Here is a 27,323-nt window from a genome sequence, read left to right on the forward strand (position 1 = left end):
TAGCCAGATAACGTTATCTATGTGCTCCCCATACTATGCTATCTTCAGTCATCCTGTTTAGCAAGGCTAACCTGCCTAAGGATGCTGCAGAGCTGTCTGACGAAATTATTTTACTAGTTCTTTAAACTAGATAAGACACTTTCACGCACTGTCTCTATCCCTCCCCCTTGTCTTTGTGTTGTGTACATGCGGCCAATGCCGTATCTGTGTGTGTATCTAACCTAAAGTAGAACATAGCGGGGGTAAAAGTGTCTCCATCTCTGAGCCAAGAAAACAGGCGCAATGGATTAATGTCATTGTAGTTAATTGCCACGTTTCTGCGCGGAACTAATTGGAATATTTCCTTAATGAAAACTACAACTCCCTTCAGCCCAGGGTCAAACATAGTTCTTCACTTGGTCTCTTTCATGAGTGATTTGATTTCTCTCGAGAAATGGCGCGTTTGGCAAAGAAAAACCGAACTAAATGGAATTCAAGTAGCCTAACTGTACTGACATCGGTCAATTAGTTGTTTAATAGTCTCTAACCGAACCCCCGGTTAACCCCCGGTTAATCGCTCAGTACTAAAAACAATCCACAACTTGATTTTTTTTAAAGAAGCTAATGATCCTCTGTGGCACAGTCATAACATTTTTGAAATATTTTACTTATTTTTGTATAGAAGGGATTTGGCTAATTAGGTTATATACTTTTGGGAATTCAATTTCCTTTACAGAAAGCATTAAGCATTAAGCATGACCCTGTGAACCTACCGATCAGTAAAAGAGCACCCCTCCCATTGAACTCTCTCTCTCAACAATCAATACGTCTGCAATAGTGCTGTGTTTACTGTGTGACAGGATATTAATTTATAGATCATAAATGCATAGCCTGTGATATATATTGCAGTGAAACTGACATCAACATCAATTTCAAAGTTGAGCTCAAGGGATAAGATAAGAATTCAAGTCTGAGCAAGCGAGGCTATAGGATAAAATGGGACTAGAAGACTTGACTTGTGTTAAAATAACCCTTTTTCTAAAGATCTTTTATGATATTTTTGGTAATATGAAGCCATACAAAGCTCTATGTTGAACATTCTGAAAGATAAGTTTTCAATGGAATGTAGCTCTGTGATACAATGTTATACAATGTAGGCTATACATTGTGTCACAATGTATCATAAGCATGATACTATGTACAAACATTATAATAAACAAATTGTAAAAAAGACTGCCTCTGTTTTTTTTAACAATAAAACCCACATGTAGGGAGTGTAAGGAAACATATTTCCTCACAAAAAAATTCCTGCGGGTAGGGTATGAATCCGAGGGTGAATAACGTCCGGCTTTATGAATAACAAAAGCACAACTCAAACTTCTGCCTTCCACAACCTCCAACCAATAAGCTCACGGCAATTCTGACCATGACCAATGGCTGCGTCCCTGGACAAATCTGCGCAGATGTTTGAAGGGCGGTCCTGTTGAAAAAGGTATGCTGGAGCCGCAAGACTTGGGAGGGAAAGTAGAAACTTTCGTTAAGCGAAGGCATAAAGAAAAACTGGTCGGATTTCTAATCTGTTTTGGAGAAATATAGTCTATAAAGACAGGTAGGGTAGGCTACTTATAAACACATTTATTTTTGTATCTCGCGTAAAGTAATAAGACGTTGGTTATAACCACATTATAAGATATATCTTGGTGAGGTTTGATTTTGGCATCATTCAATTCAACGATTGATAACTTCATGGCTTTGATAGAAACTGATACTGATGGTAGCTGCAAATTGAACGGGCCGTCGACAATTTACGGTAGGATTGGCACAAGAAGACAAGGCAAGACAGGCATAACCGGTAAAATGCAGCCCAAAGACACGGAATATTCAACAGATGGGTTACCCAAAGCCTTTTTACACAGTCTGAGGACACTCTTTGACATCCTTGATGATGGGAAGAGAGGATATGTGCACATATCGGAGATTGAGAGTAGATGGCAAGGGGCAGATACTCATGATTTGTCCGGCGGGGTTCTGGAGTGTCTGAGGCTGGTGGCCCCACCTCATGGCTGCCTGACATTTGAGCGCTTCGTGGCGGGGCTGCGATACTCCATGCCGAAAGCGGACAACAACAACCACATAAAGGCTCAGGTTTCCCTGCACCCGAAACAAGCACTCCTGCACTCCAAACGGCACCATATGCCAGCGCAAAAACCTGCCCCGCTCTCGACCTGCTCTGTCGGAACTCTGATTGAAAACAAAGTTCGCCCACTGGGTCCAAGCAATGGGACAAATACGCATCACAAACGCGCGTCCTCACTTCAGAGTCGGTCCAGACATAATGAGGGGAAAACTGGACACCCACCAGTCACCTCGGTCGTAGGGGGTCCCATGCGTTACACCAATACGGGTTATGAGAGAACAGGCAGAAGTTTGGAACGGATAACCATTGTGCCCGAAAGCGGTTCACATCGAGCGGATTCGGTTCGGATGGGGAAGCAGACGCATCCACAGAAGAGTCGGGTGAGGTCCACAGAGTCCCTTGCTTTCGAGTCGTCAAGTCTCCAAAAACCAAGTAAGTTTGATTATCAAAGCTCAATCAAATCAGGACCAGTCTTCCATCATCTCTATCCATCTCCCCATCATGTCTATGTATTTTGTTTCTCACTATGATAAGCGATCAGTAATCGTCCTCAGCAATAAGATCAACTGGGGTATAAACAGATCAGGGCTATTCTGCTGCCTCAGTCTCATTGACCCATGTGTGGAGGTAGAGGAGTTGGAAACACACACACACACCCATTACACACATTTCTATACCAGGCTGTCATCACTAAACAACTGCAGCACTAGCACCAGGTTCCAACATGTTTAGCATCACATGCTGACTAGACTAGGTTGAAAAGCATTAAACATGCATGGCAATTTAGCTACCTAGCTTGCTGTTGCTAGCTAATTTGTCCTGCGATATAAACATTGGGCTGTTATTTTACCTGAAATGCATAAAGTCCATTACTCTGACAATGAATCCACAGATAAAAGGGTAAACCGAGTTTGTTTCTAGAACTCTCTCCTCCTTCAGGCTTCTTCCTTTTCTTTGGACTTTATATGGCGGTTGGCAACCAACTTTAAGGTGCATTATGAGTGTGGACCTCAGTTCATGTTTCAATCACCCACAAGGGGATATGCTCCTAAAAACCAATGAGGACATACACACACTTTCACGCATTGTATATGCTGCTGCTACTCTATTCTTATTTTACTCTTATGAGTATCTATCCTGGTGCCTATATGTACATATCTACCTCAATGACCTCATACCCCTGCACATTGATCTGGTACTCGTACTCCCTGTATATAGCCTCATTATTGTGTATTTTATTCCTATTGTGTTATTATTTGTATTTATTTGTATTTCTTAACTCTGCATAGTTGGGAACGGCCTAGTAAGTAAGCATTTCATATTAAAGTCTCTACCTGTTGTATTCGGCGCATGTGTCAAATACAATTATATTTGATTTGTTGACAAATGTCCACATTAAAACAGAGCCCATGACCTGGGGCCACAGCTAGGGGTCAATCCTTCCACACACTCTGGATTTTTACTAATGGAGGAGCTCAGCTAACATTATTTTGTTATCGTTATTTCAAAGCCCTGGTATGCCTCTCAAATCTCTCTGCTGCAGTGAAGAGTGTGTAATTGAATAATTGACCTCCAGCTCATCCAGAGTGAGTCACAGATCATGTCTCAAATTCTTCTGGATGCTTAGCCAGAGTTTAGACTGGGTTCTGGGCTCCTCCTATTGGGATCATCAGCCCAATTTTCCCTGGTCCTTTCCTGGTCTCGCTCATTAGACTGACCTGTGTTCACTGAAGTCGGGAAAGCTATGGAGAAAATCCTGCTCTCTCTCTCCTATGTGCACACAGGCACACCCCCCCCCCCCCCCCCCCCCTCTCTCACTTTCTCTCTCTCCCTCTGATGGCCCTGCTGAGTCCAATCCTGTCTGTATCTATAACAGGGACATGTCCGTGAAGCAGCCTGGAGGCCCTGGCTAGCTACTTATATCAGTGCCATAGACCCACGCTACCCACTACTCTCTGTAGAACCATGGGATTGGAGAGTGTGGTGAATGGCAATGTTATCTCCCCCAGCAAACCCGCTGGATTAGCACAGATTACGTGCAGAGTAATTGAGGCACTGCAGCGGTGAAATCCTGCCCACCCCTGGCCAAGCTACCATTACCCTGCTCTCTCTTCTCTCGCTCTCACTGTGTTCCAAATGGCATCCTATTCCCTACATAGTGCACTACTTGGCCCTGGTCAAAACTAGTGCACTATGTAGGAAATAGAGTGCCATTTGGGATGCAGACTCTTGGGGGATGTCCAAAATCATGGAGAGAGGTCACGTCTGCCCGGCTGTGGAACTCATTGAAGAGGCTGATGTGGTATTGGCGTAGGGTAATGTGAAGAGGCGGATGTGGTATTGGAGCAGGGTAATGTGAAGAGGCTGATGTGGTATTGGAGCAGGGTAATGTGAAGAGGCTGATGTGGTATTGGAGCAGGGAAATGTGAAGAGGCTGATGTGGTATTGGAGCAGGGTAATGTGAAGAGGCAGATGTGGTATTCGTGTAGGGTAATGTGAAGAGGCGGATGTGATATTGCAGCAGGGTAATGTGAAGAGGCAGATGTGGTATTGGTGTAGGGTAATGTGAAGAGGCAGATGTGGTATTGGAGCAGGGTAATGTGAAGAGGCAGATGTGGTATTGGAGCAGGGTAATGTGAAGAGGCAGATGTGATATTGCAGCAGGGTAATGTGAAGAGGCTGATGTGGTATTGGAGCAGGGTAATATGAAGAGGCAGATGTGATATTGCAGCAGGGTAATGTGAAGAGGCTGATGTGGTATTGGAGCAGGGTAATGTGAAGAGGCAGATGTGGTATTGCAGCAGGGTAATGTGAAGAGGCTGATGTGGTATTGGAGCAGGGTAATATGAAGAGGCAGATGTGATATTGCAGCAGGGTAATGTGAAGAGGCAGATGTGGTATTGGCGTAGGGTAATGTGAAGAGGCTGATGTGGTATTGGCGTAGGGTAATGTGAAGAGGCAGATGTGGTATTGGAGCAGGGTAATGTGAAGAGGCTGATGTGGTATTGGTGTAGGGTAATATGAAGAGGCAGATGTGATATTGCAGCAGGGTAATGTGAAGAGGCAGATGTGGTATTGGAGCAGGGTAATGTGAAGAGGCTGATGTGGTATTGGAGCAGGGTAATGTGAAGAGGCAGATGTGGTATTGGAGCAGGGTAATGTGAAGAGGCAGATGTGGTATTGGAGCAGGGTAATGTGAAGAGGCTGATGTGGTATTGGAGCAGGGTAATGTGAAGAGGCAGATGTGGTATTGGAGCAGGGTAATGTGAAGAGGCTGATGTGGTATTGGAGCAGGGTAATGTGAAGAGGCAGATGTGGTATTGGAGCAGGGTAATGTGAAGAGGCGGATGTGATATTGGAGCAGGGTAATGGGCCAGTGGATGGAGCTGGACTGTGGACTATGTTTAACAGAACTATTGACCCCAATGCTTTAGTGCCCTGCCAAAGTTAAGCTGAAAGAAAGGCATAATAACAAGTATCACTTCCCTGGAACACTATGAAGTATTTCCCACACTCTTAACGGCAGCTTCTGGACAACGTCACTGTGTGGGCGACATGGCGTCCATGCTATACAATGCTCTAAACACTGAAAAAAGATGAGGACAGATTGAGCATTTTTCATGGTTGCAGTGCCTGTTGTTCTATCTCTGTGTACCTGAGCAGTGAACTGTAGGCAGCCACGCAGGCAGGGGAGGCTATGTGGAAGTGGTTGGACAGAGAGAGCGAGAGAGAGCTTGTCAGAGCTGGCCTTTCCGACCCGTCTGACTGCAAATTACCCATGAGGCGTGAGGAACAACTCACCTCTGGAAAAACTGTCTCTGGAGCCAGAGACCGTTTGGAGAAGCGCAGAGGAGGTGGTGTATGTCTCTTTGTTAACAACAACTTGTCCACAATCTGTAATATTAAGGACGTCTCGAGGTTCGGCTCGCCTGAGTTAGAATACCTCATGATAAGCTGTAGACCACATAATTTACCAACTGAGTTTTCATCTTAATTTTACGTAGTTTCTATTTACCACCTCAAGCTGATGCTGGCACTAAGACCGCACTCAACGAGCTGTATAAGGCCAAAAGCAAACAAGAAAATGCTCACCCAGAGTGGCCGGTCACTTTAATTCAAGAAAACTGAAATCACATTTACTCCACACACAGAGTCACATACAAAGCTCTCCCTCGCCCTCCATTTGGTAAATCTGACCATAACTCTATCCTTCTGATTCCTGCTTAAAAGCAAAAACTCAAACAGGAAGTACCAGTGACATGCTCAATACGGAAGTGCTCTGATGAAGCAGATGCTAAGTTATAGGACTGTTTTGCTAGCACAGACTGGAATATGTTCTGGCATTCATCCGATTGCATTGAGGAGTTTACCACATCAGTCACCTGCTTCATTAATAAATGCATCGATGACTTTGTCCCCTCAGTGACTGTACATACATATCCCAACCAGAAGCCAAAGATTACAGCCAACATCCGCACTGAGCTAAAGGCTAGATCTGCTGGTTTCAATGAGCTAATCCCGCTATGCCCTCCGACGAACCGTTAAACAGGCAAAGTGTCAATACAGGACCAAGATCGAATCCTGCTACACCAGCTCTGATGCTCGTCGGATGTGGCAGGGCTTGCACACTATCATGGATTACAAACGGAAACCCAGCCGTGAGCTGTCCAGTGCCTACCAGCTAAATACTTTCTATGCGCGCTTCGAGGCTAGCAACGCTGAACTATGCATGAGAGCACCAGCTGTTTCTGGATGACTGTGTGATCACGCTCTCTGTAGCCGATGTGCGTAAGACCTTTAAACAGTCTTACATTCTCAAGGCCGAAGGGCCAGACGGATTACCAGGACACGTAGTGAGACCAGCTGGCAAGTGTCTTCACTGACATTTTCAACCTCTCCCTGACCCAGTCTGTAATACCTACATGTCTCAAGCACACCACCAGTCCCTGTGCACAAGAATGCCAAGGTAACCTGTCTGAATGACTCACATGTGTAGCCATGACATTTTTTGAAAGGCTGGTCATGGTATCACATCAACACCATCATCCCAGATGCCCTGGACCCACTCCAATTAGCATACCACTTCAAAAGATCCACAGATGCCGCAATCGATATTGCACTCCACACTGCCCTTTCCCACCTGAACAAAAGGAACACCTACAGTGGGGCAAAAAAAGTATTTAGTCAGCCACCAATTGTGCAAGTTCTCCGACTTAAAAAGATGAGAGAGGCCTGTAATTTTCATCATAGGTACACTTCAACTATGACAGACAAATTGAGAAAAAAAATACAGAAAATCACATTGTAGGATTTTTTATGAATTTATTTGCAAATTATGGTGGAAAATAAGTATTTGGTCAATAACAAAAGTTTATCTCAATACTTTGTTATATACCCTTTGTTGGCAATGACAGAGGCCAAACGTTTTCTGTAAGTCTTCAAGGTTTTCACACACTGTTGCTGGTATTTTGGCCCATTCCTCCATGCAGATCTCCTCTAGAGCAGTGAAGTTTTGGGGCTGTTGCTGGGCAACACGGACTTTCAACTCCCTCCAAATATTTTCTATGGGGTAGAGATCTGCAGACTGGCTAGGCCACTCCAGGACCTTGAAATGCTTCTTACGAAGCCACTCCTTCGTTGCCTGGGCGGTGTGTTTGGGATCATTGTCATGCTGAAAGACCCAGCCACGTTTCATCTTCAATGCCCTTGCTGATAGAAGGAGGTTTTCACTCAAAATCTCACGATACATGGCCCCATTCATTCTTTCCTTTACACGGATCAGTCGTCCTGGTCCCTTTGCAGAAAAACAGCCCCAAAGCATGATGTTTCCACCCCCATGCTTCACAGTAGGTATGGTGTTCTTTGGATGCAACTCAGCATTCTTTGTCCTCCAAACACGACGAGTTAGGGTTAGTTTTTACCAAAAAGTTATATTTTGGTTTCATCTGACCATATGACATTCTCCCAATCTTCTTCTGGATCATCCAAATGCTCTCTAGCAAACTTCAGACGGGCCTGGACATGTACTGGCTTAAGCAGGGGGACACGTCTGGCACTGCAGGATTTGAGTCCCTGGCGGCGTAGTGTGTTACTGATGGTAGGCTTTGTTACTTTGGTCCCAACTCTCTGCAGGTCATTCACTAGGTGCTCACCGTTCTTGTGATCATTTTGACCCCACGGGGTGAGATCTTGCGTGGAGCCCCAGATCGAGGGAGATTATCAGTGGTCTTGTATGTCTTCCATTTCCTAATAATTGCTCCCACAGTTGATTTCTTCAAACCAAGCTGCTTACCTATTGCAGATTCAGTCTTCCCAGCCTGGTGCAGGTCTACACTTTTGTTTCTGGTGTCCTTTGACAGCTCTTTGGTCTTGGCCATAGTGGAGTTTGGAGTGTTACTGTTTGAGGTTGTGGACAGGTGTCTTTTATACTGATAACAAGTTCAAACAGGTGCCATTAATACAGGTAACAGTAGAGGACAGTAGAGGCCTCTTAAAGAAGAAGTTACAGGTCTGTGAGAGCCAGACATCTTGCTTGTTTGTAGGTGACCAAATACTTATTTTCCACCATAATTTGCAAATAAATTCATAAAAAATCCTACAATGTGATTTCTTTTTCTCTCTCATTTTGTCTGTCATAGTTGAAGTGTACCTATGATGAACATTACAGGCCTCTCTCATCTTTTTAAGTGGGAGAACTTGCACAATTGGTGGCTGACTAAATACTTTTTTGCCCCACTGTATGTGAGAATGCAGTTCATTGAATACAGCTCTGTGTTCAACACCGTTGTGCCCTTCAAGCTCATCGCTAATCTAACGATGCTGGGATTAAACACCTCCCTCTACAACTGAATCCTTCCTGACGGGCCACCCCCAGGTGGTTAGGGTAGGCAACAACAACTACGCCACGCTGACCTTCAACACGGGGGCCCCTCAGGGGTGTGTGCTTAGTCCCCTCCTGTACTCCCTGTTCACCCACGACTCCAACACCATCATTAAATTTGCAGACGACACAGCCTGATCACTGACGACGATGAGACAGCCTACAGGGAGGAGGTCAGAGACCTGGCAGTGTGGTGGCAGGACAATAACCTCTCCCTCAACGTCAGCAAGACAAGGGAGCTGATTGTGGACTACAGGAAACGGAGGACCGAGCATGCCCCCATCCACATCACAGGGTCTGTTGTGGAACAGGTTGAGAGCTTCAAGTTCCTTGGTGCCCACATGAATAAGGAATTATCATGGTCCACACACATCAACCCAGTCATGAAGAAGGCACTGCAACGCCTCATCACCCTCATAAGGCTGAAAAGATTCTGCATGTGCCCTCAGATCCTCAAAAAGGATTGAGAGCATCTTGAGAGCATCAGCATTGAGAGCATCTTGACTGGCTGCATCAACACTTAGTATGGCAACTGTTTGGCATCAGACGCACGACGCTACAGAGGGTAGTGCGTACCGCCCAGTACATAACTGGGGCCGAGCTCCCTGCCATCCAGGACCTTTATACCAGGTGGTGTCAGAGGAAGACCCTAAAAATTGTCAAAGACTCCAGCCACACAAGTCATAGACTGTTCTCTCTGCTACCACACGCCAATGGTACCGATGCACCAAGTCTGGAACAAACAGGACCCTGAACAGCTTATACCCCCAAGCCATAAGACTGCTAAATAGTTAGTTAAATAGTTAACCAATACCTACCAGGACTATCTGTAGTGACCCTTTTTGCACAAACTCTTTTGACTCATCAAATACTCTGCTGCTACTATTTATTATGTATCCTGTTGCCTAGTCACTTTATCTCTACCTATATGTACATATCTACCTCAATTACCTCGTACCCCTGCACATCAACTCTGTACTGGTATCCCATGTATATAGGCAAGTTATCTTTACTCATTGTGTATTTATTCCTTGCGTTATTATTTTTACATTTATTCCTTGTGTTATTATTTTAAATGTTTTCAACAACAAAAAAGTAGAAATGGCCATTAGGCTCTCTTTCAATTAGCAATGCTGTTTCAAGGCATGCAAATGAGGCTTACCTACACTGGTAAACAGTATCCCCTTTGGGTGCCACAGTCCAACTTGACGATTATCTAGAGCCACTAAACTAGGTGCTCTACATATTTCCCTCCACCCCTCTGAACCCCGCATACTCCTGCCCTCAAGGAACTATCTCCAGTTACCGATTAACAGGATTTCTGGAAGTCCGGATACAACATTGAAACGGGTCATGTTTTCTCTGCTCTGTTATCAACTATCACCTGAACTGTTTTTATATACATAAGTTCTTACATTTTATTCTCATCTTCCCCCAGAATTGTAATTTATCCCCATTCAATACAACCCAACCAGATAGGGTTGATAAGGTTAGCAGGGAGGGAGGGTAGCACCCTCGTGTGGCCACCAAAGGCACTGCAGGGTTTACAGATTTCACTATTCTGAGTAGTGGCCTCTCCCCTTTCTCTCTCTCTCTCTCTCTCTCTCTCTCTCTCTCTCTCTGTCTCTTTCGTGTTCTCCCTCGTTCACGCACACTCACTCACTCACTCATATACACACACACAGTCATAGACTGTTCTCTCTGCTACCGCATGGCAAGCAGTAGCGATGCACCAAGTCTCGAACCAACAGGATCCTGAACAACGTTTACCCCCAAGCCATGGGACTGCTAAATAGTTACCCAAATAGCTACCCAGACTGCATTGACCATTTTTGCACCAACTCATTTGATTCATCACTTACTGTATGCTGCTGCTGCTACTCTGTTTATTATCTATTCTGTTGCCTAGTCACTTTACCCCTGCCTATAGGTACATAGTACCTCAATTACCTCCTAGTCCTGTACATCGACTTGGTACCCAATGTATATAGCCAAGTTATCATTGCTCATTTTGTGTTTGTTCCTCGTTATTTTTAAAATAATTTTTCAAAATGTTCTCTGCATTGTTGGGAAGAGCCCGTAAGTAAGCATTTCACTGTTAGTCTACACTTGTTGTTTATGTGAAAGCATGTGACAAATTACAATTTGATTTGATGTGGGGTTTTGGTGACAATGTCTCTTTTGATTGTTGGCTGGGGGACAGTTCAGTTCTATCATAGATGGAAACCGTGATGCACTGAACACAACAGAGTGAGTCAGAACTTCTCTCTGATGTTCATGTCCATCTAGCTCTATGTATTTGATACTAACATTATAGAAGTGCAAACAAGTTTGTTCTTCCTCACAGCAAATGGGTATGTTTACATTTTATGTATTAATTATCCAGTTACCCAAAGCATAGTTGTACTAACCAGACAGTTGATACCTGTGTTCCAGACAAGACCTGGAAGTCAGTTGATGAAATCAGCAAAACATCTTTCTGACCACCCATTCCTGCCCAATTTCTGGTCCAGGTATTGTGGAGGCTGGGTTACCGAGGTCCCAGAGTGAGTCAGCCACGGGATTCACTGTCTCCAGACGCCATGGGCGGAGCCGAGATGAGCAGAGACGCCACACCATCACCAACGGGGTGGATTATGGAATGGTACTTACGCCCGCTAACACACACACACACACACACACACACACACACACACACACACACACACACACACACACACACTGTTGCATTATGCACAGTTTTCAGAGAGGCAGTCAAACAACCATGTTCTCACTGCCAGTGAAAACAGGTATTTTGTGACCCACAGACAACGTGAAAGTGGTCTCATACTGGTGTTCAGTGATATGGTTGGTGTTAGGGGTCAGTTCAACTTTTTATCTAGAGTGGGGGTGAGGTGGAGAACAGTTTCATGGATAAACAGGCCTATCTGCTCTGTGCAGACTGCAACTGCTGTAGGTCACTTTGTTTCTGTTGGCCAACACCCACCATTAACTCCCCCATTCAACCCCTTTCCCTACACCCCTCCCACCTTTCACTCAGTCCAACCCCTCTCCCCCTGTGGCCCTCCCAATCTCCTGCCCCCTTTCCATGCCTCCTCTCGCCCTCTTTTTCTCTCTTTCTATCCCCCTGCCTCCAGTTTCTCTCTGAGCCCTACTTTATCCCCCTCTCTATGTCTTCTCCTCTCCTTCCACTCGTTCTCTGTGTGAAGTCGTAGAGGGAGCTGCTCCCCCTTCCCCCCTCTGGCCGCCTGTCCTCATTGTAATGAGCCGGGTCGGGCCCAGGGGCCTGGAAGCAGGGGATTCGCTTGGCCCACCCGGCCCAGCCTGGACAGCTGTCTGGGCAGCCTACACCACTGTCTTCATCCCTCTCAGCAGCAGTCTGTACAGCAGCAAGGCGCTGCACTTTTTCCTCGGGGTGAGTGAGAACAACTAGAGGAGAGAGGTCAGGAAAGAGAAGTAAAAACGGAGTCTTGTTTGGTCATTGAGCTGTTTCCATGTATGTGTATGTCTATTACACGCTTGCAGATGTGTGTTGAGCAGTGTCAAAATGTAACTATGGAGTTATGAGCAGAGTCAGGGAGAGATAACTGTTTGTCAACTAATTGAATATTTAACAGTTCTGTGTCTGCGGTTGATGTGTTGTTGAAGCTAGTGGAAAGTACCAGTTTCAGTTGGTGTCTTGTTGATAACCAGTAAACTCCTAGTTGTAATGTTTGTTCCTCTGGCCCTAGCAGGTGTATGGTAGTTTGTACTGTTTGGAGCTGTTGTGTAGATTATCCTGATGCCCATGATTTTGTACTTTGTGATTTTAGATATGACAACATCAGCTGTGTCATGCCGTTGTAGTACGCTTTGTCATTTTAACATTTACATTCAAGTAATTTAGCAGACGCTCTTATCCATAGCGACTTACAGGAGCAATTAAGGTTAGGTGTCTTGCTCAAGGGCACATCGTCGGCTCGGGGATTCAAACCACAGACCTCTCAGTTATGCTGTTAACCGCGAGGCCACCTGCAGCCCTGGTGATGTTAGCTTTGTCAGCCAGCTCTCCCCTCCCGTACCCCCTCTCCCCTCTGCAACTTTTCCTCCCCCTGTTCTGTGTTCTCTCCCCTCTTTACAGAGCAGATTTTCCCTGCCTGTGGCCCACCACACAAACACAGCCTGACACTCTGGGTCACGCTTCATTCCAGCCACAACCCCACCCCCCACTCCCCAACCTCTCTTTCATCCCTCGCTCTCCTCTCCTCTGTTTGCAGCTCCCATTCATCCCAGCATGGCCAGAGCTGAAAGGGGAAATGTGTTTAGTATGCAGTGATGGCTAATTACAGTCCAGATCAGATAACAACAACGACAGGATCAGTAGACTTTGACAATACTGGTTGGTTTGGCCACCGCATTATGTCATTGGGAACTAGGCCTTTGTAGAGACATGGTTTTCCCAACGGTGATAGTGTATAGAGAGGGTGGCTGAATGCCAGGAATGGGGCCTGTGCTGTGGTACTGGAGGATAGGATGGTCAGCAGAACTCTATGCTGTCTACCTGTCACTGGGACAGGACGACCTGTTGTAGTGGCTACTGTTTTCCCATTCTTAGGTCTCTGCATGGTTGCCATGGCGCCGGGCAGATCGCTGCTCTTAACATTGTCTCTCCTGTTGAGATCAGGGTACCACTCCGGCACAATTGGCCCGGTGCCATTGTCTCAGAACAAAAGCGGCAGTCAAATGTGCAAATAGAAGGGTGCAGATTTCCCAAGTCACCCAAAACAACATAACCATCATAAATATTGACATGCAAGCTTTGTTTGGGGCTCAGGATGAGTATAAGCTTGAGGGGACAGGTTTGCCAAATGAGGTAAGTGACCCATATTGACTATGACAGTAAGAGAGAAGTTGTTCCCCCCTCCCTCCAGCTGAAGCAGATGAAGGAGTTGGAGCAGGAGAAGGACTCTCTGCTGGCCGGTCTGGGCGTGGTGGAGCGGGCTAGAGAGTGGTACCAGACTCAGATCCACAACGTCACCGAGAGACAGAGACACGTGGGCCAAAGCAACCACTGCACGGTAACGACTGTTCAGTAGGCAAGAAACAGATGGAAAAATAACTGAAACAGGGAGGGACTAATATTGAGGTTCAATAAGAAACGCTCCTTTTCGTTTTCCGTTGCATGCCCTAATGAACATGACCCAAGGCATGTATACAATTTAGTAGGAATGGATGATACAGTGTATGAATTATCTGAAACTGTCCGGTTCTTACTCTCTTTCTCTCTCCCACCAGGATTCCTTCGCAGAATCCCAGAATCAAAGTCACAGGAATGTTCTGCTTCCCAAGCTGCAGGAAGTCAACCGTTGCCTTAATGACCTAATTTCCTGCTCTGGAGTGGTGCGTCTTGAAATAACACACCTTACCTAACTGTATCTAACTGAGCGTCCTCACTGCTCTTAAAATGGGGGATGGTTGTCTCATATGACTGTGTCATTTCTAAGGTCAAATTGAATTCCACGGGACTTATTTTCCTCTTACTGGAGTCCTCCCAGTGGCAATTAGATGTTGAGAGGTAGTTCTACGTTTTAGAAACAGAGTATAGTCAAGCCTAAACACTAGAGTCGTTACTGAAACATGGTAATTCATGGGGAATAATCTTTCTTTCTCTCCCTCTTAGCAGTCTTTCCCATCCTCCAGCTCCCAGCCCACAGTGATCTCCTCCAGCTCCCAGCCTCCTGCCCCCCCACAAGCCATTCAGAGACTAAAGGACCAGAACCGCCTTCTCACCCAGGTAAACTGAACATATCATGTCAATGTATTGTAAATGTCCAGATTTCCTGAACACCTCACCACTGTCCCTTTATGATGGTCTGACCTCTACCTATGTCTTCTCCCGGCTGCACTGGAGCTGTGTGTAAACTCCTTTAATGCACAATAAAGGCTTGTTTAAACTCAAAACGATCTTCCCCCCCTGTCCATGTCTCTCGTCCTCCATCCCGGTGCAGGAGGTGACAGATAAGGGTAAGCGCATCACTCAGCTGGAGCAGGAGAAGTCTGCTCTGATCAAACAGCTGTTTGAAGCTCGCGCCCGGAGCACGCATGACAGCAGCACCATGGACTCCACCTTCATCTGAATACAGACACCATAATACAACCACACTGGGCTCCAGCTCTATCTGACCCCCTCCTGTACCACTCCTACTGGATTCCACACTCAACTCACCACTTCTGTCATTATGAAAGCACCTTGAACTTTTTACCCCGCATTGTACCACTCCCTTTGGATCTCCCCAACTGACCACTCCACTTAAAATGGCCTGCACACTAATCTGGGCTGGCCACTCCTTGAGGGGAGGGACCCCCGAATCAACCCTCCTATAATACAGTCAGCCTCACCCACTGGGCAAAAATCCAGGAACACCACAGTCTTACCACTCCTAACTGGGGCCTTCCCAGGATTCCACTCCCACTCCAAGGATCTACTGTGATGCACTAGGATCCTTATTGGACCAGCCTTTATGTTTACCCTCCCTCTCATCACAGTATATCCTATGTGATTGGACATCATGGACTACATTTAAAACCGCTACAGGGAGCTACAGGATCCATCCCTGCCAATCACCATGACAACAGCTGCTGTACAAAATACAAAAAAATTGTTAGAGGGACTTCCGGACCGATACAGACACCACACTAAAAATGTAGATTTTTTAAAATGAAAAAGTTGATGTGCTGTGATCTACCATTCCAACACAATGTTGTTAACCATTTAATCCAGAGACTTTGATCCCGGTCACACATTGGTCGATATTTCTCCCCTTCAATTCCAACACACCCAGTTGTGTACCTCAAACCTTCATTGAAATGGTTGATATGATGAGAAGCTGAGCTCTCCTGACCTGGAGGGCACAATGACTGTGCAGCATCGCATTTATGTCTCTCTAAGTGCCCTTTAAGTGACACACCAGTATATATAGCCTATTGCCCACCATTTTAGAAGCAGAGCAGCGTGTAAATGTCCCATTTTGTTTCCCTTAAAGTGAATGTATATTGAGAACACCAAAAGGTCCTACAAGCCAAGGGGATCGAGTAGTGGAGAGGGTAAGAGAGAGGTTTGCACGTAGAAGAGACTTGAAGATGAGAAGGATTGGTATATATTGAATGTGCATTGAGCCCTGGTCCTCAGCGGCAGTGTGACCACTGGAGCAGGGCGTGGCTCAGAGAAGAGGGCTGTTGTGTTGGCTAGTGGAATTAAAGTGACTCCTTGGTTAATAGGCCTCTAATGTAATGATTCATGCAAGACTGGTTTTATCGTGCCACTTCTCCTCTGTGGTGTCCTGGAGCCTTTGTGTAAAAAAAAAAAGAAAAAAGAATGAGTGATACCACTTTCTGTTCGCCCTGTACTAACATGGTATGCGAGACTTGGTTCCCTGAGAGGTGAACACCAAGCACAGGTGCAACCGCTCTTTACTGCTGTTCTTCATAATGGTCCCACTAATCCAGGATAATAAACCACATGGTCGACAGGGGCCGCTCAGTCTTGAACCCCCTTTTTAACTGAGAAAATGTTCGTTTTTTTAGTGGCTGTAGATTGCTATGTAACGCAGCTATGTGATGATGTTGCAGTGCAACTTGTATTAGGTACTGTCGTGATGTCTGCATACCAATACTCTCTGCTGTGACTGACTGCCTGTCTGTCTCTCCTGTTTGATTGTATGTCTTTGGTCTCCTTATTATCTCGCTGCACATGAGTATATGCCACCCTATCCTTTCCTATTTCAATTGAAGTATTCCCACTTGACTGTAAAATAAACACCAAAAGGTGCCAATAAGGTCATACTATCGATCAGCCACCTTTTCATCTATTTTGTGGTGTTTTACCTTGTGATTCATTTAGCCTTGCTTTTTCATTCCATTGTATTCCAGGGTTGATCCAGATGAGGGTCATCAGTAGTAGGGTGGTTTTAACATGTTATATTAGCATCTTGTTGAACAAAGTTGACTTGATTTAGAAAGCAGTCACCTCTATGCAGGTGGATGTTATGGGTCAGGATGTTGACTGAACAGCTTTTGGGTGCAGGGTGCCTCCAAGTCGTGTTTTGCATGTTTTTCAACCAGAATCTTACAAACTCTGGGTTGCAGACTGAGTAGATTAATTGAAGTTTATGAACAGTGATAACGAAATTCTCATAACAGCATGGCACAGTTGGGAGCTTATAAAGTACGTAGGATCTGTTATATTACTTCTAAACAACCTCTTTTCCAGTATAGCAGATATTTAGAAAGTGAAGGAAAATATAAATAATTCTTACTTTGGTTAAAAAAGGTTTATACAGACAGCAAACTGGGCAAATATTTCACATTTGGATTCATATTTGTTGTTGTCAGCAAACATGAATTCAATTTAAAAATCAACCAAACAGTAAAACCCTCTTGTTGATTTGTGGTTGAAACCGGTGTTAAATTTAAACCATTTCTTCAACATCAATCAAAGAGCCATATTTGACGATGTTTACGTTGTGGGGAACAACAATGTGCGGGGTGTCTATGGAAAAATGTTGCATCTTATTAAAACTGTTGATACACAAACGTCTCAATGAGAAAGTGTGTAAGAGGACAGGTATTCGAGGACGTGTAGCTTTGTCTTGAACCAGGCTTCCCTAAAACAGGTGTGACAACGACGTGATTTTGGAGGTATGGCAACGCGGGACTAGGTGGCGGGTAGTAGTGCTCATGTGTGGAGAGAAAGAAGACTCTTGTTTATCTTTAAAGAATTACTGATACATTTGCATCTGATACTCATTCTTCCTCTTCTTTTGTAAAACTCTTTTTGTCGGTGGCTGCCAGTAAATAGCACCATTAGATTATCACACACATATAATAGCGCTTAACTAGTTGACTGTTTTTTTTTTTTTCAATTGGTTCTTTCTGATCAAATAAAAAAGCAACCCGTGCCAAGTTGATGGACAGGTTGAAATGAATAACCTTTGATTGAGTGTGTTATTGTAAAGATGGATGGACAGAGTGTAACTGACCAGAGATGGGAAATGATCTGTGCAACAATGAGAAATATTACCCATCTAATTCATTGCTGGCGTCCAGACTACTAGAAGCTACATAGTCTATTCTCAGATAGAGATCTTTGTGTCTTCCGTTGAGAGATAATATAACTGGCATTAGGCGTCTCTGACAGATCAATGATTGCCATTGTATTTAATTAGGTGGACAATGCCTCACAGATAACCGTCAGACTAGGAAATGCCCTAGTACGTTATCACAGTATGACATAATTCATCCAATATTCAATTTGGATTTCATTAGTTAAGATCGAACGGAAAAGTTTTTAATAAGTAATATAATTCTGTTTGGCCTGAACATACATCTTAGACTTTATTGGGATTGGTATAATGACTACTGTATGTCTTTCAAACGTTTTAGAAATGGTGAGACTGTGGGGTTTATTCAAGAGACATTAGGATGTGACCATTAAGCAAGTTGAGGAAGCTAAACTCCTAGGTATAACATTGGATGGTCAATTATCATGGTCAAGTCATATTGACAGAGTTGTTGTGAAGATGGGGAGGGGTCTGGCTGTTATAAAAAAATATGCTCTGTGTTTGTTTTTACACAAAAATCAACTGTACTAGTTGTTCAGGCTCTGGTCTTGTCCCATCTTGATCACTATCCGGAATATGTGAAGCAAAGAAAGACCTAGCAAAGTCACAGCTTGTCCTTCACTGCACATGCAGAACTATCATCAACGACCTGCATGCCAGTCCTTCCTGGTTGAGAGTTGACGAGAGATTAACTGCTTCTCTTCTAGTTTTTATGAGAAATATTACTGTGATGAAAATTCCAAATAACATTCAGCTCAGACACTCATACATACCCCACAAGACATGTCACCAGGGGTCTCTTCACTGTCCCCAAATCCAAAACAAATTCACGGCAACGCACAGTATTAAACAGAGCCATGATCACATTGAACTCCCTTCCATCTTCTATTACTCAAGCAAAAGCAAAATTACCTTTGAAAGTGTATAAAACAACATCTCATGGCACAAGACTGTGAAATGACAAACACACGCACACCCAGACACACTATCACACATTATTCTTTAGTTGTATTGCTTGTATATCATTGTATTTTAAAATTGTGTGACTGTTCCTGTCCATCAGTGTTTTGTTACTTGTCGTGTTTTATGTTTTTGTGTGGACCCCAGGAAGAATAGCTGCTGCTTTGGAAAAACCTAATGGGGATACTAATAAAAGCTAATGGGGATCCGAATGAATTTGATTATATATATCTAACATCCATAAACAAATGAATCAACTTATGTCATTCACTTTTTTCATTACATTACATTTCACCAGCTTCAGAAACAATAAAAACAACAGCAATACAAACAACAAAAAGAAACATTCCTAATTATTTGCAATTATTTTTAGACTCCACTGATTCCCCTTTGAAGCATTAATTCCCACTAATTAAATGAGCACCCAAAGCAACAACAGCTAAGCATGTTGAGTCAGAGACCCCAAGGGAAGTTTCCCTCTGCACTTCATCTCTCTCTCTCAGAGACTAACTAAACAGAATGGCATCATGCCACCTCTCTCTCTCAGAGACTAACTAAACAGAATGGCATCATGCCACCTCTCTCTCTCAGAGACTAACTAAACAGAATGGCATCATGCCACCTCTCTCTCTCAGAGACTAACTAAACAGAATGGCATCATGTCATCTGCATGACTGACTTCTGCATGGTGGGGATGTGACTTTCACACAAGATACTGTCTGTGGGATAGGAGAAGCATGCAAACAAATGTCTGGCATAATGTGCTCTTCAATTATGTGTCACTGTGACTTCAGGTAGTCACTTCTCTCTGAGGTATCCAAGAGAAGGGGATTTACAGTAAGTCAACTGAATGGCATCTCCTTTTAACCTATCAGTTTCATTGCTGGCGTTTTCAGCCAAATTGGTAATCTAATGAAAGTTTCCTGAAACGCATAAGTGAAATGACAAGGAAATGACACGTACTTAAATCAGAATGGTATAATTCAAATGTACATGCCATTTGAATTGAGACATTTAAATGAACTTTGGTTTGATCTTATGTCTGCAGTTGTAAAAACAGAACCCTTGTCTTGTGGCTGGAGGTGGTGCTCAGAGCCCAGGGCTGAATGTGGCAAGCATCTGGGAATCTTGCCTTATATGAGCAAAATATGTCCTGTGTGAGCATAGCACTAATGTAAACACAACCTTGGATTCAGTCACACAATGAAAGAACCTGGGTTGTTTCGACAGATTCTGTGGGGAATTGTAACCATTATAACCAAGATAAAACACTCAAAGTTATACAGATGTGTGTGTGGATAGATTTCAATAACCATGTTTGCTCAAACAAATCAGACATACAAATTAGTGAACAAATAAGGTGACTCCCTCTGGACTGGATCTAGCTGTGTTGATTGACTTTCACTGTATGAGAAGCGTAGTCATATATTCTAAAGACAACAAGCAATATCTGATGTCACAGTGAAGTGTAATCTAATTCCAATTTGTAATTGAAAAAGGTTTCCTTCACTTGTGTCAATGTCTTTATTCATCTTCCTTTCTGTTCCTTCATAATGGAATGAAAATGAAGAAAGAACACTGAGCTCTGTGATGTGAGAGGTCAAACAACCTCTTTATGAGATCAGGTTCTGACATTCAGAGTATTAGGGATCTTCTTGCCATCTGTACAGAGAACAGACCAAAGACACCACGTAGGCTGTGTCTCGACGACAGTGGCATACCTCAGTAAAAAAATAAAGATAAAACATTTGTAGTTTTATAGCTAATCTCATTCAACACATTTTGCCATGAGGCTGAGAGAAAATACAGTATATATATAAAGCTACACTATATATACAAAAGTATGTGGACACCCCTTCAAATGAGTGAATTCTGCTAATTCAGCCACACCCGTTGCTGACAGGTGTATAAAATCGAGCGCAATCTCCATAGAATTTATTTTATACCTTTATTTAACTAGGCAAGTCAGTTGAGAACAAATTCTTATTTTCAATGACGGCCTAGGAACAGTGGGTTAACTGCCTATTCAGGGCAGAACGACAGATTTGTACCTTGTCAGCTCAGGGATTTGAACTTGCAACCTTCCGGTTGCTGCTCTAACGCTCTAACCACTAGGCTACCCTGCCACCCCATCATAGGATGCCACCTTTCCAACAAGTCAGTTTGTCAAATTTCTGCCCTGCTAGAGCTGCCCCGGTCAAATGTAAGTGCTGTTATTGTGAAGTGAAGTTGTGTTCTATTCATGTGCTTTTCTAATAACCGTTTTCTGTGCTCATGTAAGTGACTGACTGAAGGAATCCTCACTATCAGTAGCTGCAATGTGGCAGTACGCCTTGACCTTTGTTTTGAGAACCGAAAGATATCTCAGTTTCAAGGTCTCAGCTTGGAGTGAAGAAGCCTCGTGAGCTATTGGTCTGTCAAATGTTATGAACCAGTATTGGTCGGTCACATGAATTAAACAAAAACGGTAATGATGAATTCATTATGCTAAATCATGCAAATATAACTTGTCTTATATACGGCTGTACACAGACAACTGCTGGGACTGCCCCAGCAGAGCTCCTGATTGACATGTGTACTATGGTGCATTGAGTTGGTTGGAACCTCTCCAGCGCGCAAATAATAAAGGATGATTAATATAAGATTGACTTTGAGTGCCCCTGGTGGTAATTTCCACGACATGTGTGTAAGAATTTCCACAACACAGCAGCTCAGCTACAAAGTGGTAGGCCACACAAGCTCAGAGAAGCGTAGTGCAGAAGCGCGTAGCGCGTAAAAATCATCTGTCATTGTTGCAACACTCACTACCTAGTTCCAAACTGCCCCTGGAAGAAACGTCAGCACAATTACTGTTTTTCAGGAACTTCATGAAATGGGTTTCCACGGCCGAGCAGCCACACGCAAGCTTAAGATCACCATGCGCAATGCCAAGCGTCGACTGGAGTGGTGTAAAGCTTGCCGCCATTGGACTCTGGAGCAGTGGAACCGTGTTCTTTGGAGTGATGAATCACACTTCACCATCTGGCAGTCTGACAGGCAAATCTGGGTTTGCCGGGTGCCAGGAGAACTCTACCTGCCCCAATGCATAGTGCCAACTGTAAAGTTTTGTGGAGGAAGAATAATGGTCCGGGGCTCTTAACCCTACATCATACAATGACATTCTAGACAATTCTGTGCTTCCAACTTTGTGGCAATAGTTTGGGGAAGGCCCTTTCCTGTTTCAGCATGACAATGCCCCATGACAATGCCCCGTGCACAAAGCGAAGCAATACAGAAATTGTTTGTCGAGATCAGTGTGTGACCTGCACAGAGCCCTGATCTCAACCCCATTGAACACCTTTGGGATGAACTGGAATGCCCAACATCAGTGCCCGACCTCACTAATGCTCTTGTGGCTGAATGGAAGCAAGTCCCCACAGCAATGTTCTAACATCTAGTGGAAAGCCTCCCAGAAGAGTGGAGGCTGTTATAGCAGCAAAAGGGGGACCAACTCTATATTAATGCCCATGATCTTGGAATAAGACGTTCGATGAGCAGGTGTCCACATACTTTTGGTCATGTAGAGTAATTTCCTGCAATTCCACAAATATTGCTATGGGGCAGAGAGGAAAATGTGCAGTTTTATAGCTAATCTCATGCTATTCTACACATTTTGCAATTAGGCTGAGAGAATATAGATTTGTTTGTGCTATTTTATACATTTTGCCATGAGGTTGAGCTCAGTGGAGGCTCCTCGGAGGAGGAAGGGGAGGGCCATCCTCCACAGTGAATTTCTTTTAAAAAAAGAACATACAAAAGTTGTCCTTTTTAGATAAAACTATACTAAATATAGTCACGTCACCAAATAATGTGTTTAAAATAAACTGTTTTGCAATGAAGGTCTACAGTAGCCTCAACAGCATTCCATCCTCCTCTGGGTACACTGACTTTAATACAAAACCTAGGAGGCTCATGGTTCTCACCCCCTTCCATAAACTTAAACAGTAACTATGACAACTCCCGGAGGACGTCCTCCAACTGGGTGACATGTTGTCCACCCAGTCAAAGGATCAGAGAATTATTCTAGTACTGAAAGCATAAGCTACAGCTAGCTAGCACTGCAGTGCATAAAATATGGTGAGTAGCTGACTCAAAGAGAGAGAAAGACAAAAAAAGAGGAACTCTTGCTTCTCCTTCATTTTGGAAGAAATGAAATAGTTGAACAGTTAACAAATTCATTTTTTCATTTTTAGTTTCACTTACTTAACTAGCAAATGCAGATAGCTAGTTTAGCCTACTCAAACACCTTGCTCAAACAGGAGGGATGCTATGTTAGCTATCTGGCTATGACTATCCAACACAACACTGGAATTCTTCCAATTCAAGGTAAGGTTTTGGTTTTACTAATTTATTGCCACCAGGGCCCACCGGTGTAAGTGCTAAACTGCTTTCTGACTGTACACTACCATTACTGCATGATTGTAGTGGTTTGACTAACGTGTTAGTTATATTAGCTATGTTGACTAGGACATTACTTTAGCTAATATGGTGACAAAGATGTAGGCTGTGTGTAGCGGTTATGATATGCTTTAGCTTGGAAAGTTTTTTGCCTGGTCACATACAGCTGATGTGTTGTGCATTGAAGTCCACAAGTGAAGGGGAAAGGTGAGAGGAGGAGAGCGGATAGATGCGAAAAGGAATACAACGTGGCTGCTATTAGTGAACTGTGTTTACGCATGATCAGGGGTGTATTCTGTTGAAACATGTTTCTTAAACGGAAGCAAAAGGAACAAAACCGGGATAAACATACCTAAATTTGTCCAATAGAAACTCTCAATTGCAACTGTACTAATATTTACACACTAGATCAGCTAGATGAAGGCAAGAGTGTGCAAGGCGGCATTGAATGTGTCACTGTCTGTCACCTCAAGAATATGTGCACCTACATTATTCCATAGACAAATGCCTGTATAGAAAACCATGCTCCTCGCAGTACTGTTTACTCTTGGGATTTAACGAGACATAACACTAGCTCTAGTATTGTGATGATTATAGACCATATCATTGTGGTTTTCCATATAACCTGGGGCACGATCATTTAAGATATAAGATTAAATTGGTCCACTCTGGACTCCAAAGGCAACAGGCCCACCTCCCAGAACTCCTGTACCACTATGTGGGTCCTAGGGGGGGACATTCAGCATATACCTGATAACATTATTATGCATTACCTGCATTCTCTTTTTCAGCTTTTTTGATAGCCCACTATACCAAGCAGAGCAGGCATAATCAAAATGACACTGAATCAAGGTTGAGACAAGCAGTTTCTTAACTTGATGTTAAAATATCTAGTGGTACGCTATAAAAAAAAATAATATTTTTTTGTTGCCATTTTAGATTTTAAGTCTCCAGAAAGGGATTGATCTAGGGACACACCAAGATAAGTTACACTGTTTTAGATTCAATCTTGCCTGCACAGTTTACCTTTATCATGTCAGCATATATCCTAGGAAACAAAGAGAATACATACTGCATGTTTACTTTGCATATACTCTACATTACAGGCATCTGCAAACAGGTGTCATGGCAAGTTTCAGTCCTTATTATGTGCACATGAACTAAAACGGAATGCACTCCCAGTTTACCTTTAAACAGTGTATTAAAAACATGTGGCAAGAGGAATTATTCAATATCAGACAACTCTATTCTGGAATCAAGTAAGCAGATTTATTTCTTAAGGCAGATGTTAAGTCATGTTGAAGTTCAGTGACTAGAGGAAAAGGAAGATGCTAACGGGATATGTTGTTTTATTACAAATCGTGATCAATGTCATGATATGTCAAAGTGTCCAACTAGCTGTTAGAGATGTTGTGCCAAATCTGACAGTTTTATTCTTTGTTTGTCTATAGAGTCCTCCTTGACCTGTTTGGTGTCCACTGAGTCTCCTACTAGTCCAGTGATCATGGAGTGCTTCAACTCATCCTTGTTCTACATCAATTCATCCTTGCTCTTAAATCTCCCACAAACCATTAAACTGCAGCATAGGGGTGTGTATGGGCAGTCTGAAGACATGCCAGCCGTTCTCCTCTTCTACCTGGCGCTGCAGTTCATCAACATGTTCCTGGGGATCCAGGATGGTGCTGTGGCCCTGCACAAGAACAAGAGTGACTCTACCACCTCAGACATCTTCGTAATGCACCTTGCCATCCTGGACACCTTCTTCCGCCTCACCCCCACTCTGGAGGTTGCCAACGTCCTCTACCGGACCACCAGCAGCACCTGATACATGCTGCGCTACTTCTACGGCGTCAAGGACTTCTTCTCCTGCGTCTGTCAAGGATCGCTACATGGCCATGCTCCACCCGATCACCTTCACAGAGCTCAAGGAGCGCCGCCACTGGGCTCTTCATGCTGGCCTATGCTACCGCCAAGTGCGTGGGCAACATCATGAACTTTGAGAAGGTCTTCACATTCAAGATCCTGGTGGCATTTGCCTTCATGTTATTCTGTAACGTTGCCATCCTGTGGGCCCTGAGGCAGTTTGGGCTGGGCCGCCACGAGATGCACCCCGTCAGAGCCTTTAAGATGGTCCTTCTCACCTTGGCAATCATTGTTTTGAACTACTTCCCTCCAGTGGCTCTGTTCCCATTCCAGCACTACTTCTCCCTGCATGTATTCTGCTGCTACATCCACCACCACATTGTCTTTGGCTTCAGGAACATCAGCAGCAGCATCCAGACTGTGTTTTACCTGTTCAAAGACAATATACTACCACAGAAACCTGGCTCCTGCTGTACTGGAAATACAGCCAACTCAGGATGATTCCTCAACACACATACTGTACAGGTAGTTGTCTGGTTATTAGGGTGTGAATATGTTTTGGTCTAAAACTGACTGAATGTAAGATACTGATGAAGACACAAAATGTAGGTAGACTGCCAGTAGAACATCTCTCAGATTTAAGGTGAAACAACATTTGCATTTAAAAAATATATAATTTACTAACTTCATACTGTATGTCATACACGGGGATGGAAATGCCTTTGAGGAAATAGACCTGTCAAGCAAATAAATGCAATAAAATGTTGACCATACTCTGTTATTTTGATATGTAGGCTAATGTCTTTGTATGCCAATGTCTTTGCATATGTTATTGCTGTTGTATCAAAGCTATTTAATAAAAAGTTATTAACACATACTATACTATGTCTGAGTGGATTATGCTTTTGCTTGTGTCTGTATACCAACTGATTTGAATGCTGGTGTCAGAATGAAAAATATGTAAATATAACATTGTAGAAAGAAACACATAATTGAACCCTAGTTGCTAGTGGGGGTGGATGGAGACATGTTGGCTGGGTGGGGTTGGGAGAATGGAATGGAAGGTTGGGGGTGGAGGCCCACTTCATTTTTTAATTTTTCTGTTTATACTGAATGTATTATTACTTAAACTCTCTGTGTGTTTTGTTTTTCTTTTGAGTGGCAGCTCACTGGTAAATGTTATATAAACGGAATATATTAATTAAAATTGATATTTTACCTGTAATTTCATATTTTCATGTGTATCTGAGCTATTGGCATTCAAGCAGGCAGAAATTCAGCCGGTATGATGCAGCACAGTGATAAAGTCTCTCACTAGCACTGGATGTTAATAGTAATGACTTTTAAATCGTGAAAACGTCTATCACACATGTCAGTTTTCAGTACTGGCCGATGTCATAACTCAGGCGGATGTCTTCTCTCGAATGAGCCATTGAGCATTTTTTGTGTGATATTCATTCCTTGAGAAATTTGTAATTTAATGGAGGGTCTAGCACATTTGTCCTATTTGTCTGCCTCTTTCATCCAGGATGCATTGCCATAGAGGACCACAAATACAAATTCCATCTAGATACCGTTGCCCTAGAGCACACAAAAAACGATACATACCTCAGCCTAAACATCAGCGCCACAAGTAACTTCCACAAATATTTGAACGATCTGAGAGACAAGGCAAGAAGGGCCTTCTATGCCATCAAAAGGAACATAAAATTCAACATACCAATTAGGATCTGGCTTAAAATACTTCACTCGGTTATAGAACCCATTGCTCTTTATGGTTGTGAGGTCTGGGGTCCGCTCACCAACAAAGAATTCACAAAATGGGACAAACACCAAATTGAGACTCAGCATGCAGAATTCTGCAAAAATATCTTGTGTACAACGTAAAAAAAACAAATAATGCATGCAGAGCAGAATTAGGCAGATACCGGCTAATTATTAAAATCCAGAAATGAGCAGTTAAATTTAC

The 27,323-nt window shown here is 43.6% G+C and overlaps 1 protein-coding gene and 1 pseudogene across 2 annotated transcripts; both read left to right on the forward strand.

Annotated features, from left to right (window-relative positions):
• Window positions 1–1,624: 1,624 nt before the first annotated feature.
• LOC139388635 (suppressor APC domain-containing protein 2-like) lies at window positions 1,625–19,309 on the forward strand. 2 transcript variants are annotated; one of them, XM_071135415.1, is made up of 6 exons: window positions 1,625–2,548; window positions 11,510–11,640; window positions 13,907–14,053; window positions 14,271–14,375; window positions 14,656–14,769; window positions 14,984–19,309. In XM_071135415.1, exons 1-6 carry the CDS (start codon window positions 1,726–1,728, stop codon window positions 15,110–15,112), a joined length of 1,449 nt encoding a protein of 482 aa, XP_070991516.1. In that variant the 5' UTR covers window positions 1,625–1,725; the 3' UTR covers window positions 15,113–19,309. The 2 variants fall into 2 exon arrangements, with proteins under 2 accessions (XP_070991516.1, XP_070991517.1); XM_071135416.1 differs by having other exon boundaries at window positions 14,659–14,769.
• Window positions 19,310–25,103: 5,794 nt separating this feature from the next.
• LOC139388167 (C-X-C chemokine receptor type 2-like) lies at window positions 25,104–25,855 on the forward strand (annotated as a pseudogene).
• The last annotated feature ends 1,468 nt before the right edge of the window (window positions 25,856–27,323 follow it).

The sequence above is a fragment of the Oncorhynchus clarkii genome, chromosome 29 (assembly GCF_045791955.1).
Source record: "Oncorhynchus clarkii lewisi isolate Uvic-CL-2024 chromosome 29, UVic_Ocla_1.0, whole genome shotgun sequence".
Taxonomy (NCBI): domain Eukaryota; kingdom Metazoa; phylum Chordata; class Actinopteri; order Salmoniformes; family Salmonidae; genus Oncorhynchus; species Oncorhynchus clarkii.

Excerpts from the sequence above, each read along its gene's own strand:
- LOC139388635 (XM_071135415.1), top strand. The coding sequence starts at position 1,726 with ATGGCTTTGATAGAAACTGATACTGATGGTAGCTGCAAATTGAACGGG. Across the intron at positions 2,549-11,509 it reads GTCAAGTCTCCAAAAACCAA|GTATTGTGGAGGCTGGGTTA; the intron begins GTAAGTTTGATT and ends TTTCTGGTCCAG. Across the intron at positions 14,054-14,270 it reads GCCAAAGCAACCACTGCACG|GATTCCTTCGCAGAATCCCA; the intron begins GTAACGACTGTT and ends CTCTCCCACCAG.